Source organism: Heptranchias perlo, chromosome 31, assembly GCF_035084215.1.
Source record: "Heptranchias perlo isolate sHepPer1 chromosome 31, sHepPer1.hap1, whole genome shotgun sequence".
NCBI classification, from domain to species: Eukaryota; Metazoa; Chordata; class Chondrichthyes; order Hexanchiformes; family Hexanchidae; genus Heptranchias; species Heptranchias perlo.
The window spans coordinates 20,782,246-20,799,717 of record NC_090355.1 but is presented as its reverse complement, the minus strand read 5'-3'; the positions used below and the strand labels follow the sequence as shown (position 1 = coordinate 20,799,717).

The 17,472-nt window shown below is 38.6% G+C and overlaps 1 protein-coding gene across 3 annotated transcripts in view; it reads left to right on the top strand.

The window, feature by feature from the left end:
• LOC137300555 (nuclear receptor subfamily 5 group A member 2-like) overlaps positions 1-17,472 on the top strand; it is a 77,289-nt gene that overhangs the window by 18,925 nt on the left and 40,892 nt on the right. For all 3 annotated transcript variants that reach the window (XM_067969701.1, XM_067969702.1, XM_067969703.1), the window contains exon 4: positions 7,625-8,268. In XM_067969701.1, the coding sequence (XP_067825802.1) occupies positions 7,625-8,268 (644 nt within the window). The remainder of the gene's footprint in view (positions 1-7,624; positions 8,269-17,472) is intronic.

Here is a 17,472-nt window from a genome sequence, read left to right as displayed (position 1 = left end):
TGTATTATTGAGATAGTATAGAGGAAATCGATTCACTCCATGTATTATTGAGATAGTATAGAGGGAATCTACTCATCCTGTGCATTATTGGGATAGTATAGAGGGAATCTATTCACCCTGTGCATTATTGGGATAGTGTAGAGGGAATCTATTCATCCTGTGCATTATTGAGATTGTATATAGGGAAACTATTCATCCTGTTCATTATTGAGATAGTATAGAGGGAATCTATTCATCCTGTGCATTATTGAGATTGTATATAGGGAAACTATTCATCCTGTGCATTATTGAGATAGTATAGAGGGAATCTATTCATCCTGTGCATTATTGGGATAGTATAGAGGGAATCTATTCATCCTGTGCATTATTGAGATTGTATAGAGGGAAACTATTCATCCTGTGCATTATTGAGATAGTTTCGAGGGAAACTATTCATCCTGTGCATTATTGGGATAGTATAGAGGGAATCTATTCATCCTGTGCATTATTGGGATAGTATAGAGGGAATCTATTCATCCTGTGCATTATTGGGATAGTATAGAGGGAATCTATTCATCCTGTGCATTATTGGGATAGTATAGAGGGAATCTATTCATCCTGTGCATTATTGGGATAGTATAGAGGGAATCTATTCATCCTGTGCATTATTGGGATAGTATAGAGGGAATCTACTCATCCTGTGCATTATTGGGATAGTATAGAGGAAAACTATTCATCCTGTGCATTATTGGGATAGTATATAGGGAATCTATTCATCCTGTGCATTATTGGGACAGTATAGAGGGAATCTATTCATCCTGTGCATTATTGGGATAGTGTTGAGGGAATCTATTCATCCTGTGCATTATTGGGATAGTGTTGAGGGAATCTATTCACTTTGTGCATTATTGAGACAGTATATAGGGAATTTATTCACCCCGTGCATTATTGGGATAGTATTTGGGAATCTATTCACCCCATGTAATATTGGGATAGTATATAGGGAATCTATTCACCTCATATTATTAGGGTAGTATATAGGGAATTGATTCATCCTGTGCATTATTGAGATTGTATATAGGGAATTTATTCATCCTGTGCATTATTGGGATAGTATAGAGGGAATCTATTCATCCTGTGCATTATTGGGATAGTGTTGAGGGAATCTATTCACTCTGTGCATTATTGGGATAGTATAGAGGGAATCTATTCACCCTGTGCATTATTGAGATAGTGTAGAGGGAATCTATTCACCCCATTCATTATTGGGATAGTATATAGGGAATCTATTCACCCTGTGCATTATTGAGATAGTGTAGAGGGAATCTATTCATCCTGTGCATTATTGAGATAGTATAGAGGGAATCTATTCACCCCGTATCTAATGTATGTTAACAGTAGATACAAATTTGGAAAATGTTGCATTCTGCAGCATTGCCATCTCTTACTGTGCTGAGTGCAAAAATTACCAATTAAAAAATAATATAAAGACATTGGGGATGAATTTCCATGGAGATTCTCCCATTTTTCTGGGGCTTCCATGGCTGTTCCGCAAAAGTTACAGCGGATGATCAAAATACTGAAAGATATTTGAAGTGATTAATGGAGAAAGGTAAAGGTAATGTGATATTTAATAGTTTAACGTCTCTTCATGAGGTGCTAATGACAAAATGTAACTTCACCATTGAACCTTTGTTGATGCAAATATTTTAAATGTTAAAATATTTTGAGATTAGTTGGCCAGGTTTATTAGTAATTATACCATATGATCAATCTGAGTGCAAGTGGGAATCACCAACATGTGAGATGTAAATACAAGGTTTGTTTTTGGTCAACGAGATGTCTGTTATGCACAAACATGAATAAGAGTTTCCAAACCAAACAACTGAGAATCCATTTAAGCAGAGCTTCTCTTAGTCTGATATGGGGTGAATATTCTATCCTTGCAGAGCCACAGTTACCGAAGCCTGGAGTGTTTCAGCTCAGATGGGCAAGGCTGCAACAAAGGATTGATTTGGTTTCAATTTCTCATCACCAGGCATGACATCTTGTAACCAACTTGACTCCAAACAGTTCATGCTTACTTTCCCTCTTAAGGAGCATAGTCATTAGTTGCTCAGTAGACAACTGGTACAATCATGGGTTTGAGACCTCAGTAGGTGGACAGTAGGTACGAGGAGATCCTCAGGAGCAGCATAGTGAGGAGCATACCTCACTATAAAACGTGTGAAGTCACTGTTGTCATCCTCCCGACCACAGTATGGACACCTACCACAGTCCATTGAACAGTGTTCCACTATTTGGAGGTGAGAGCTTCAGCAGTAACTGCTTACCTCTCTGCTGCTAAGGCAAGGGAGGCAACAAACCTTGGATATATGAATAGGTATTTGCATAATTTGCCTCCATGCAATGAATTCCAAAACTGTCGTCTCAAGCTCAAAGTTTCTGCACCAGCTGTTTAACAGACATTTGACGTCACCATATTTGAAGGACCTACGCAGACTAGCTTGCAATGTGTCAGTTACCTTGATAATCTAGATATCAAAGTCCAGTGGTGCATACCAGACTTACTCATCACCATTGATTTAAAACATGAAAGGAACTTTGGCAAAGAAACATGCTACCATGAGGCTGACTCCACCTGTAGGGTGCTCGGTGATATGTCTGCAAGAGAAAATTATTCAGTGGTGGTACTACTATTGGAAAACAATTGTAATATGAAATGGTAAGATACCAATGCATGCAATTAAAACAGTACTATAGTTATAGTATGCTATGATTTACTATTGAGAAATGAGAATTACAAAACTATGGAATATATAATTGTAAAATCTATTGTATCAGCTTAATCAAACATACAAAGTATTGGACCATTGTATAAAGGCTACAAATTGTGGTTTCCTGTTTATAACCATAATGTACCATAGTAAACATTTTGTACAGCTGCTCAAATTCTGTTACACCCCAGAAGTGTATGTAACATTTCACATAAACCCAGTCCACTGTTGAGTCCAACAAAAAAAATGTAATATTAGTTCTAGTCCTGTTTCTGGACCTCAGATTTTAGCTTTATTTTATTATGAGCGCACCTGGGACCTCCACTGCTGACCCTGGTAACATTTGCAGGTTATGCAGGAGGACCTTTCATTTGTATGGCCCAGGTGGGTACCCATGTCACTGGGGTGGCATTTCAGGTGCCCAGCTACCCCCGGAGGCTGCAAGCTTTGATGATGAGTGGCAAGTTCAGAGGGTGCCAACCCCATCTCCCCCTTTGGAAAGGTATTCACCTGAAGGAGCCTGGCATTGTGGTAATAACTGCTAGCTTCAGGGCCTTCTGGCTGCTGCCCATAAACAACAGCTAAAGGGCCTCCAACCTTTCTACCTCCTTGCTGGCCCTGAAAAAAAACTTACCTATTTGGAGTTGGAGGAGCTGGCTGGCAGCCTCTTCTCAGATACTCCAACCTGAGGGGACTGTGCACAACCTTGAAGGTTCACTTTCAATGAGTTAGTTGGTTTCTGTTTCAGGTGGGAGCTCACCACCTCTGCTTAGAATTTCCCTGGAGTGCAAAGTTGGTGGGAACTTGGCGTAAAAGGTTTCCACCCCCTTTCCTGTACTTTTCACCAGGAAATAGGCATACTTGGGCTGCAAAACAGAAGGAACTCAACCCTTATTTATCCATTTCAACCTCTAATGTGTTACAAAAGTTGTGGACTAGTGACCACTGTTGTAATCCTAGAAATAATTTTCATTTTCGCTTTAGTTTTGTCTCTATATCTCAAATATTAGTCATCTTTCAGTTTTACTCTTCATAAAAATTTAATCCATTTTTAATTTAGTTGATAAAAATGCAACAAATTTAGTCAATGACTATTTTCCTCATCATTAATAACCCTGCCCAGCACTTGACTAAAATGTATTATGACAACATATTGATATTAGAATCGTTAATAGGGGTCTCCAGTTTCAGATTTTAATACAATTTTAACCTGTTTTTTTACATGGTTGAGCTGAGACTTAGCAAAATAAATTTGGAACCATTTGGAATTTGGCTTATCTTCCACAAGCTGTGCACAATTTACTACATCACAGTTTCTACTTAACCTACAAGTCTCAGTGGGTGCAAGAAGGGTTAATAATCTGAGATTTAAGCTTTGAAGAACAGTCTTGACAGTAACAGGTCACAGTTAACCTGAAGGTTATCGTTCAATTTCCATAAATTGGAATTTTAAAATCACTGCTCCAATGAAGTACTTCACAAATTATAATTTCTGCCAAATGCAAGCGAGTGAAAGTGATGTCATACACTGCTGACAGTAATATCACAAAGTGGAGTCTAGGAGACAATGATGGCCATATTTCACCCTTTAAAATATTGTCAAACATGAGATCCTATCCAAGGAACAGCTACATCACTACCAATAGTAGACAGCAGGGCATAGGTTTGGACAACAGAGAAGGTTTCCAAGCTTTGTCAAATTACATAATTTGTTTTACAATCTATAATCTGAAAAAGATTTGTTAGAAGAAAAATCTGATTAGTTCAGAGCGATAGGTTGTGAGAATCTTCAAGATTGTACCTGACGTTGAAATGCCTATTCTGCAGTGCTTGATGTTTGGTAAGTTCACATTCTAGTTTCCTCTTCCATGCAATCTCCCAGTACAGTAGAAATCTCCCAGCCCCAGTACATCTCCTTTTGAAAGTCTTTTTTTTAAATGGCATCTACAGCTATCTGTCTCTAGTTCCAAATCATGTGATCATATAACTAACAGCTTGTGCTCTGGTCCTTTTTCTATTTTCTCAGACGTGTCATTGTTTTCCAGTTCCACTCAATCCATTGCCAAGGTTCTTAATGTTTTAGAGACTCCTATCGGGCACCAATGGTCTCTGAATCCTCTGGTGAGGAGCAGTCATTGTATTGCAGCTGTGAGAAAGTATCCCCCAGAAAGGAGAGTCCGCATCCTACTGACAAACGATGGGAAGATCTTTCACACGTCACCATGTCCTACAAATGGTTTGCTTGGAAGTACTTCAAACCTTTGGGAGGTTCTCCATTGGCAAACATGGAATACATCAGCCACAGCAGGCAGATTCCAGCCTTCTTGTGTCCCTCCCAATATCCCAGAGCCTTGTGGAGGATGTTATGTGCCCATTGAAGCAGGTCACGGATGATGTTCATCCCAGTGTGTGATCTGGCTGTAATCAGATGCATATTGATTTGTTTCTCCTGCATCACACTTGTATTATGCAGTGGACTGGGCATGGTTGACTGAACAGATGTGCTCTCTAATCAAGCTACTCACAACATATTTTCATAACCAGAAATCCTCCTCCATGCAGCTCTGGACTGTAGCCATTCTGAGCTATATTGAGACATCTGAACGCCTTTCTGGTTAGAATTGATATCCACTTCCCCTCCTCTTCCCTCCAGGTAACACCATGTGAAATATCCTTCAATGGTGCTCCTAAATCTGAAAAACATGAAGGAGAAGCTCTATGGTAGTGTTTTCTTCAAGTGTACTTATTAGCGTTTGAGTAACATTGTTTATCTTTATAATATTTTTGTGTAGAATATTTGCACAGAGGTGCAGCATGTTTGAATGTGTGCATAATAAGAACTATTCAGGCAAACAAACTACCTCAAACTGTTGTGAGGATAAGAACAGTTCATTGTGTCTTATTTTCCTAGAGTAAGATTATTTTATTTACCTGTAATATATTTCTAGTTATCACAGTAATGTGCATTTATTCTTCTGCCTTATTGCTCCAGTGTCATCTTGTGCCTGCCTGACCCGTGCTAATGAGGTGTCCTCTCACTGACCCCGCAAACTCCGGTGGGCTTAGCTCTGAAAAGCGCCCTCAAGCGCAATCCCTGCCTCTCCGCTGGGATTGCCACTTGAGGAATTTTTGGGGCCAGGCTATCTAAAATTGCACACAGCATTTCAAATGTGGCCTCACACATTATCTGCACAAGGTTCTACAAGGCCAAGTTATGGCGCTCCGGTGTCTTGTTCAACTGATCATCATTCTTGCTTCAGCCTAGATAGTGAGTGTCAGCAGCCTATTTGACGATGAAGGCCTTACAGTTAAATTTGTCTTTGCTCAACTTCAACAGTCAAGCACTTTCCAATAGTGGTCCCTGGATAGTCATCAGGAGCAGGAACCTTGCCTAACTTGGGTACGCCAAGGTCCATTGTAGTAACCTGCAACCACTGGCTGAGATCATCAAACACAACCCAAACCAGGGATAAAACTTTGGATGTCCCCGGCCTGGATGGCTCAGAACCACAGCAGAAAATCATCTTTACCCACCGAACCATTGGGGGATCCAGACTCAATAATTAGTGTTGATTGAATGCTCATGGTCTCTTCACACACTTGGTTAGCCATATTGATGTTGCCTAAACTGGGTACTTTCAGTGATTTGTCCATAATCACACCCAGGTCCTTTTCCACGTCACAGCAATATCCCTTCAAAATAGCAGTAAGAATTATTGTAGGCATAAGAATGCAGTTGTTATGTTAGAATGTTATGTCAGTCACATGATCTGCTCTCTACCATGAATGCACTATATTCTCATTTTTTTGCATCAACAAAGAGGGAAACAATTTAAAGAAGATCTTCAGCTTGTTCACACCATTTTATTTCCAATTACCCCACTAAGGTACTTTGTTCCTCATGCAATGCTACATACTTTTAATATTTTTACAACCAGTGTCTGAAGAAATTTATGTAACTCAGTAGATGTCGTCAAAAATAACTAAAAGCTGGAAAGAGTTTTCAAATCTAAAACTGGATTATCAAATGACCTCTGTATGTTGTCAGTAGGAAAAAGGACAAAGATTGACTTACATTTGTTAGTGAATTAATGTTCATTTAATGTCTAGGATTTTTACTCCTCAGCTCCCAGCATTACTGAATATTGAATAAAAGAATGATAAATATCTAGAAATCAGGAGATTCAATAATCGTGATCATAATAGCTGATGAATCAGGGCCTTTGGCATTTTCTGTTGAGTATGCAATGCTACAACAAACAAGTCCTGGAGGCTATTACTACAGCCAGTGATCTTTAATATTTATATGGCACACAGGAGTCATTTATTGCCATGTCTACTTGGGGGTTCCTAATTTTATCATTTAGTTATATTATATGATCTATTAACAATGTTTATCGCTTAAATAACCTTCTGTCACACATTCCAATCCCTGTTTTATTGTAGGTCCATCAGCGTATCAAACAATATACTTGAAGCAGTTGCCAGCTCCGCATTTTGTTGGGAATCACATAGGAAAAACTAAAGAGAAAAAGAAACAAAATAAGAAGGTTCAGAAGTTTTGCCAAAAAAAAGTTGAAAGGTTGAAAAAATGGGTTTATCTTAGCTTTAGGGGAAAAACAGTGATATTGTTTCTTTTTGATACTAATTTTCCTTCATCCCTATTCAGAGATTAGTTGATGAATTTAGTATTAAATATTTGCATGTCAAACAACTTCATAAAGGTTCATTGACTTATGAACTTCTAAATCTTTGAAGATTCGTGCCTGGTATACTCCTAATATCATGTGTTTGAAATAGTGTGATATCTTAACTCCTTCTGCTCTGGTAGTTGAGTTGATGAGTATTCTTTTTGCTTTCTTAACTAGCTGTCCGTGCAGACAGAATGAGAGGAGGAAGAAACAAATTTGGGCCAATGTACAAGCGCGACCGAGCCTTAAAACAGCAAAAGAAAGCCCTGATTAGAGCAAATGGCTTTAAGCTAGAGACTGTGCCTCAAATGGCGTCATCGGTGCAGACTGACTATTCACTCTCAACTGCCATACATAATATACATTCAGTATCCAAAGGCATGCCACCTAACCCAGCTACTTTACCAGCTACAGATTATGATAGAAACCTATATGGAGCACCGTCAATCGGCATGTCTGTGCCAAACCATGGGACAATGCCAAACTATCAGTACACATCGTTTCATAACCGGATAATCAAGTCCGAGTACCCAGACCACTACGCAAGTTCACCAGAATCTCTGGCTGGCTACGCCTATCCAGACACCTATCAATCCAATTCTCCTCTTACAATCCCACAGCTGATTCTAGAGCTCTTACGGTGTGAACCTGACGAACTTCAAGTACAAGCTAAGATTTTGACGTACCTACAACAGGAACAGGCCAATAGGGGCAAACATGAAAAACTTAGCACCTTCGGTCTTATGTGCAAAATGGCTGACCAGACCCTCTTTTCCATAGTTGAATGGGCACGCAGCTGTATATTCTTCAGAGAACTTAAGGTAAGACAAACTTCAACTTGATTAATAAAAGTCGTTGCTGAGGAAATAGTCAATCATGCTATTTAGTACTGAACAGTCCTGCTGTGACTGATTATGTTCAGTGCTGTTTCTTACATTTTATAAATTTACTTATTCTCTCTACTAGCTCACATTGCACAACTAGATCCAGTTGGGAGGGCTGCATCACAGGTGTATCCATGACTACTGTCCACAATTCTCCGCAATTTGCCAGCAGGAGGCATGATTTGATTGGAGTCAGACAGTGTCAATTTTCTTGTCACAGATATGAAAATCTTGCCTTCTGTGCAGTCTCATTCCACCTTTACAGAAGTTAGATTGGCAGGCACTTGGGACAAGGGTTTCAACTTGCAATTTTCTGGTTAAAAGTCAAGTGCTCAACCACATGAGCTGCTGGGCAACCTGCAAGTGTAAAACTTTATAGTACATGATGATGTTTAGATATTCTGCAACTGAAAGCTTTCAGTGTTTCATTTGAGGTAATAACTTGACCAGTTCTGAGTGAATGCTTTTTCTTTTATTTCATTTAGGAAATCATTTTAATTGAACCCTAAATATTCTCCAAAGCTGTATTCGGCCTTTTGGGAAAAAAATAATTTTAAAAGCATTAAGATACCAATGTTAAATATGCAAACCTGAATTTTAAAAGCAAAATGAGTTTAATAAAATCAATATTTAAGCAATCGTGTATTAAAGTAAATGCTTTATAGTCTTGGAAAATACAGTACAAAATGAAAGCATTTTCATTATTCTGGTTTGTGTACCCTTTTATTGATTGAAGAGATTTTCTTCATAGAAAATGGAGAATGGAATCTTAATTTTCATTTAATGAGCAGCTACAAAAGAGTTATCCAGGTCAGCCAGAATATAGTTTCTGACCTGGAAAACTTGGTTGAATCTACAGATGATTTCATTTTTGATCATTTCTTTTATCTTTTAGATGATTATTTAAAAAAATATTTTAGATTATGTTTTGTGAAAGTTTGAAGTGAATTGCCAAGCTGCCAAAGCACTGAAATGAAGGCATTAGCTGATATTTCTTTAAACATGTGAAGATTCAGATTTAGAGATCACCATTGTGAGAGTATAATAAAAGGTACAAACCGATATTTTGAAACAAGTATCTGACATTTCCAAAAAGGCAGCGTCATTATTCAGTAAGTTCCAATATTAAGACACTTACATCCAAAATGTTTGCACACACATATTTTGGCCACTTGGTGCATGCTACATAAAAACTGGTAAAGTGATAGTTGGGATAATTTTTTAGAAATTGAAACTGAAAGGTATTATCCTGACATAGGGTACTGTAGTGTAGTGGTTATGTTACTAGACTAATAATCTAGAGGCCTGAACTAATAATCTAGAGAATGTGAGTTCAAATCCCACCATGGAATTTTGAGAATTTGAAATCAGTTTTAAAAATCTGGAAATTTAAAAAAAAACTGGTATCAGTAAAAGTGACGGCTTGAAGCTGTCTGATGGTTCATTAATGTCCCTTAGGGAAGGAAACCTGCTGTCCTCACCCGTGCCACACCAAAGTGGTTGATTCATGACGTTCCCCTCAGGTGGCCTAGCAATCCACTCAGTTGTATCAAATCGCTATTGCAGTGGTTCAAGAAGAAGGCTCAGCACTACCTTCTGAAGGCAACTAGGGATGGGCGATAAATGCCGGCTTTGCAGCAATGCCCACATCCCGAGAATAAAAATTTTACAAAAGAATGAGCTCTACTAATTCAGCAGACAGCTGAGACTTCCAATGATTTGGTTATGATTTAAACTGATTAAAGTAAGACTAAACTAAGTATTTCAAAACCTACAATCCATTTGCTCAAAGCTGTCCAACACCCTATCATTTTTCCTAAAGCAACATGATCAAAACATGTGACCTTATTTTATGTTATAGTACCTCCCAGTAAATGCTAATTACAGCAGGTAAAACACACAGGCTTCTTCCCTTTTCCAATTCCAACGTGATGACATCCCCCCTGTGGCCAGCTTTCGTAACGATGTTTTGGTCCAGGCCTCAGCCAACAATGCTCCCAACTTGCCCCATTGGATAAACTGCCTTCTTAATCTGGCAATCATGATCTGGCACTCTATATTTTGTCTAAGAATGGTGCTCTGATCTTCTCTGATGGTCACACCATGATTTTCCGACAACTGATATGCCGAGGTTGTCATGATTGATGCTCTATATGTCACCTGCCAGATCATCCAAGGCTTCACCATTGCTGCTCCAAGATTCCCAACACTGATGCTGCCTTCCTATTAAGACTGATGAGAAAATGCTTTCCGCAGCAAATGCCCCAAGTATGACCTGCAACCAACATACTTGGCTTCCCTGATGAACACTCCAGGCTTCCCTGAGAGGCAGTTCTACATTGTGGAGCTAATGAATTTAAGAGACATCCAAACACTTTTGTCCTGTTTTGTTCTGTCAGGATTGTCACAGCAAGATACTAAGGGGAAATCTGATGAGATTTTATATTCCTTTAGGGAAAAATGCAACAAATTTGTATTTGTAGTTTTCTTCATTATTTGCTTTCTGGCTAAACTCTGTATACAGCTTTTGTTATAGTTAAATGCATTCAATAGCAGTTGGCCAGCAGATCTATTGCTAGACCAAATCACTGAGAATGTTACAAACTCTAAAGTGGAGACAACAAAGCTGAAGAACAATCAAAGTGACAAAATAATCTGACCTATCTCCTTTTGGATAATGATTTAAAATACATCACTGTCAAAGGATCAGCAGCGATGCAATAACTAGTGGTGTGAAGCATGGTGTCAAGTGAAAAATGTAATTGAAAGATGTCACATTGAGAAATTATAGTTGAGAAAATTCTATCTGCGGTCTTTGGGAGAAAATCAATACTGTCATACAAGGGCCACATTAGCAGTGGACAGAGCAGGCAAGGTCACCTCCATGTTTGTCAGATTCCACTCTCAGCTCAAGTTGTTGTCATCCTTCATCAAACCTCTTGATAAAGAACTATTGCTGGAAATTTAATCTTAGCAGCTGTGGAAATTCACTTAAAAATAAATAACTCCAACATAAACAACGGTGACAGGAAGTAATATTTTCACAATGGACTTTTGTAGAGATGCCCTGTTTAAAAAGCGATATGATTGTGCAAAGTTTAATTTTGGTAACTAGGTAAGTGAGATAATCTAAACAATGGTGAAACTGGGTCCTGCACTCCGTTTCCCTTATTCTACTTGACTGTTGTATTGTGATAACCACATTTCTATGCCTTTGTTTCCTGTATTAAACTGAGTACATACTCTTTCAGGGAATCTCGACTAAAATAAAATAAAATACTTAAGTGTATCCTGCGCTGTGTTAAAGATAACTCAGCATCTTAATCTTCAAGCAAGTTGTGAAGTCCAAGGTGATCATTTGTTACCATGTGCCGAACACAAGTATATAAAACACTGTAAACTTGCTAAATGTAGGTATTTATTAGCAACATTGAAGGTACAGAAATGTATGCAGAAGTCAGGTTTGATGAAGTGTGATTTGGAGGAGAACTTGGAGGTGATGGTGATGCCATGACGTTTCTACTCTTGTTCTTGTCAGTGGTGTGTGTCGCAGGGATGGGAGATGTATTCAAGACAGCTTTTAAAGTTACAAAAATGCTAGTTTTTCTCTCTCCATTTCAAGCTTCTTATTTTTTTTGATTTGTTCTCAGGATGTGGGCAGTGTTGGCAAGGCTGTATTTATTGTCCATCCCTAGTTGCCGAGAAGGTGGTGGTGAGCTGCCTTCTTGAGCTACTCCAGTCCTTATGGTGACGATATTCCCACAGTGATGTTAGGTAGGGAATTCCAAGATCTTGACACAGCATGGCAGTATATTTCCTGAGTCAGGATGGTGTGTGAGTTGGAGGAGAAGTTGAAGATGCTTATGTTTCCATGATATTGCTGCTCGTGTCCTTCTCAGTGGTAGGTGTCATGGGGCTGGGAAGTGCTGTCAAAGTAAGCTCGGGAACATTTTAGAAAAAAAACCCTTTGACTACCTTTGGTTAATTATTCTGTGTCAGTGTTTTTAAAACAAACTCAAGGATTTTGTGCTGAGACAAATAAATGTTAAGGGTGGGTTTATACTGAAACTTTATCATCACTGTGAAATGGTTTAACAATGTTAAATTTACAGTATAAATCCAGAGTTAGGGCTCAACCTGCTTCTGGAGAGAAGCAGCACGAGACGCCCAGGAAGAGGTAATCTCACATTGCTTGGGTTTGACACTGCAAGCAGTATAAATACAGTGCTGTGTCACTTGGTTTTAGTAAGTCCTGCAGGGTCTCTGGGTCTTCCTGGACATGTTTTAAATCTGCTTGCAATTAATTTAAATGTTTAGACAGTGCGCAGACACTAGTATAACACTTCTATTGCAAGTAGACATATGCCTTTAATATAGTTACAAAATATTAGACATGCAAACAGGAATTCAAATAGAAATGCACTGATAAAAACAAACAATTCTGGAATTTACATTTTATTTTACACTTTTGTATGCTTGCTTCCATTAAACTATTTACTGTAAAATATTGTCAAAGAGATGGCCTTAACTTGGATGGTCTCAAACTGAATTCTGATGTGGAATGAGGGTTTTCTTAATTAGTAAAACTCGCTGATGTTGAGGATTGGATCGTCAGAAATCCAAGCATTCCACATCTCAAATCAGAACCCTGAAATCATAACTCTACCTGTTGGAATGAATGAAGTTTTGCCCAAAATTGTATTTTCAGATTAGGATGCTCAAACATAAATTCTGCTCCATTTGAAGAAATAAGGATTATTAGAATTGTTTATTACAATTTTATGGTGTAACATATATCAGGTTAACAATTTTAAGTGAATTATTTGTATGTGTGATTATGGTATTTTCGTCTGATTCTAAATTCCACTTCCGGTTTCACACAAAATCCGTTGCCAAGTATGGGGAATCAAATGCTACTGTCTTGTGGAGAAATTCAACCTGTGGCATTACAGCATTCTGCCACCATTATTTATCCTTAATCCAAAGCATTCTGGGAAGGATGACTTCATTGCAGTCAGCTTGTGACCTGTAGCCATATTTCCCAGACTGCATTGCAAGAAGGACGAGCAATGGCATCCCACTTGTGGGGAAAAAACATATTGTTACAAACTAGGCTACTCAACACACTGCAGAGCATTTTGCTTTAAACAAGTTGAAATAGAACGCTGTTCTCCTTCGTTGGCCAAAACAATAAAGTGATTTAGGCAAACATTTTAAGATTGCTGTAAATTTTGTAATGTTTCTGTGCTGTAGCACACTGTGATATTATGGTTTTATGTCAAGATTATATGTGGACTTAGACAGTGGTCTGGTATCATACTGTGTTATTGTGTCAAGAAAACCCACCAAAGAGAGTCAGGTGTAGGTTTGTTCATGTGATTCTCCACATGACAAATTCCTGATCTTTGAAAAGATATCAGGAGGAGATACTGAGTGGAAGAGAGTCACTTTGTTACAGGCAAGTCAGAAGAAAATCAGAGGCCAAATCAATTCAGGCTGCTCTTCCATGTGTCCTTGCAGCTGGATGCAAAACAATGTCTCCTGCCTGGCCACTTAACTAGGAATGGTACATTGAATTGAGGACATTAAGATTGAAAATCTGCTAAAAATCTGAATGAAGCACTGACTTTTAACTTATTAGATCTAAATTCCGATTTATTCCCATGTACACGAGATGGATCATCCTCCCATGGCTGTTGAGCATCTCAAGTCAAACTAGATGGAGAGTTTCATTCCAGGGTCCACAGTAGAAAACTCTCTTAAGAATAGTCTTTAATTTGGCACTAATTTGTCATTCTGTCTAAGAAAGGCCATTGAGGTAGAATGTGGCAAGTGAAAATGACATTGCGATGCAATGCACTCCACATAGATTTGGATTGTGTTATATGTTGATGTTGTGCAGACAAGCTTTGCATTACATGTGGTGCATGCCGTACTAATTCATGGGGAGTTTAATGCTATCACTGCCTGCAACATGAACAAAAAATGTTTGGTATCCCAGCACCATTACTACCTGATGGCCTCATACACAGGAACAACATGTTGACTTATCAATGTTATATTGTAGTTTACTGAGCTTCATGGTCACACCAAATAACTCAAGTTTTTGTTGGTAGTTTTGTACTGAATTGAGATAGTTTTATGTACAGCCTAGTTGTTCAATTATTTTCGCTCTTTTGTACATGACACTGTGAGGTAGGTATTGACTGCAGCTTGAACTGTGCATATGCCTATATTCTCTTACCTGGCTTGGTTGCTAGGATTCTGCAGATCCGCCACATTGCAATGTGTTGAAAAGTCACAGCTGTAAACAGGTACGTGGGAGATGTTCTGGTTGAGTATTGGCTTCATATGAGGCAACAATGCAGACAGATTCTATTTCACTTCAAACCATCCATAATAAATAAACTGTTTCCTGTGAAATCATATGTTTTAGCAATCAAGGTAATTCAGGAAAAAGAAGTGTTATGTCTTGTCAGGCATAATATTGTAAACATCATTTGTTTTGCTTATGACTGAAGTTGACATAACTGCATCAAACCTTGCTGAATACTAGGATTAAATATATTACAGTGCTCAAGGTGGTTTTTCAAACCATTCTCAGTGTCAGGTTTTATAGCAATGCTTTTACACATCATTGCTGTAATTCACTCAAGATTAATTAAAGCCCAGCATAGACAGTGGTACCAGAATATATTTCATCTGCATATCAACAAGGTTCCAGTTTAGATAAAAATATTAGTTAAAAATTGAAATGTAATGTTTTTGAATCATCAACATGAATATGGCTCAACCTTTCATTTAGAATCACTTTTGTTACCATCATGTTTGCACTGAGATGATAAGATGGCTTGTTGGGACATACCATCATTTATATTTGTGCTGTAAATTTGGTTTTGTTGGAGACAGTGTAAATTTAATAGTTCTCACTTTTGTTGCATCAGCTAATTTGCGGAAACTCTAACCCTAAATCCTGGGGGATTGCAATCAGTTTAAGTCACTCTGACCTGAACCTAACGTGCTCTGCATCACTTGAAGCTTATAAACAGTTCATTTGAGATCAGTGACATGTGATCTGCACCATCACCTGAAGGACAAAGCTTTTATAATCAAAAGTTAGAACATTTAAAATGCTTACACTAAGGCTTTAACCAGCAAACTGGACTGAACAATTTCATTTTTTTTTGCCTTGACAGTATTTCTGTTTGTCTTTTTTCTTTTGGTGAGAAATAGCCCTGGTATTAAAGTGTTCTGTGCCCAATTTATATCTTGTCAGATTGAGTGGTACTTCTATTTACATGGATTCAATAGAGAAAATATCTCTTAAAAGCTATGACTATATTTTCTGACTGGCAATGATAGTAAGTCCCCATTTTAAAGTATTGTTTCCAGTATTGTCTGTCAATTTTTGACAGTTTCTTTCTCATCCCCGTGACCTGTGTTTAAAGATTATCAATCCTGGTTTCATCCTCTATTGACAAGTGAGTAATCAAGCCTTAGGAGCACTTGAGAGCAGTCCAGTTGAACAAATGGCCACAAAAGGTAATATTTTGTTAATGGGAACTGCACAGAGCCTAACGTAGCATGTAGGAGCAGAATACAGTGAACTCTGGATCAGATTTAAGCATGATTCTTGACTTAAAAAATATGCTAAATCATTTATTTAGTAAACCCTGTCTGCGGAGTTTAGAGTCTAGATTGACAGAACTTCTTCTGGCTCTCCACTTTAATATTTAATGATGTTAATGGGCTCACTAATTCTGCAACCCTGTGATCTTTATGCCATACATGAAGGTGAGGCAGATTGGAGCCTTAAATTATCCTCATGAATGAAGCAACAAATTACAATTAAAAAAAATAAGGGCTAGGTTCTTTCATTGCAGTCTATAGATCACTGAGCTTCAGAGAAGGGAATGAATGATAGATTATTAAAAAGATAAAACTTAACAGCTTGCCTGTTTGCCAATTCAAAAACTCTGATAAAACCCAGAAATCTCTATTCATAGTTTAATTAGGTTACAATAATAAACTTCAATTTTTGAAGGAATCACAGGAAAATCATGACAAGATTTTAGCACCTAAACCATGTTGTCCTGTTCGGCCCAGAGCTGAGTTTCTGATCCCATACGCTGTCCATCGTAAAGGCTGTCCACATCCATTTCTGTAACATTGTTGCCTCGCCCCCTACCTCATCCCATCTGCTGCTGAAACCGCCATCCATGATTTTGTAACTCCAGACTTGACTATTCCAATACTCTCCTGGCCGGCCTCTCACCCTCCACCTTCTGGAAATTTCAGCTCACTCAAAACTCTGCTGACCTTAAGCTATGCTGCTCTAAGTCCCACTTGCCCATCACCCCTATCCTTGCTGATGTTTATTGATTCCTGGTCCCCGAACACTTCACATTAATGGGGTAATTTTAACCTAACCCGCCTGGCGGGAGGCTGATGGGATGGGGTAGGCTGCCTGTTTTACAACCCACCTAATTTTACTCTCCATCAACTTCAGTGGAAAGTAATAACAAGTGAGGTGCAACATGGGCGGCTAACCCAACCTGCCAGCTTCCTGCTGGGTGGATAAGGTTAAAATCACCCCCTTAAAGTTCTTATCTTCATATTTAAATCCTTCCATGGCCTTGCCCCCTCCCTATCTCTAAAACCTTCTCCTACCCTAGAACCAAACCCCCCCAACATCACCATCAAACCATTCATTCCTCTAACTCTGACCTCTTGTGTATTGACCCTCCTCTGACCCCATCAATGGCATAATTACCTTCAGCTACCCATGTCTCACTTTCCGGACTTCCTCTGTAAACCCCTCCACCTTCCCCCTCCTCCTTTAAACCCTCCTGAACCCCCAGCTCTTTGACCACCCTTCCTAATCTCTCCTTTGGCTCAGTGTCTGTTTTTTCTTACACCTCTGTGAAGTACCTTTTTTCTCTGTTAAAGGTGCTTTATAAATGCAAATTGTTGTTATAAGTCAGTCTTGGGAATCCTCATTCCACACCTGACTGTGATTTCAAGAGGAAAAGATGTGAGGGGCAATTTTTATCTACCTACTGCCCTTTGACGCTGGAAAACTGCGTGGTAGAAAAACGTAAAATAAAATGTTAAATTCTACCGCCAAGTGGCCGCCCGACT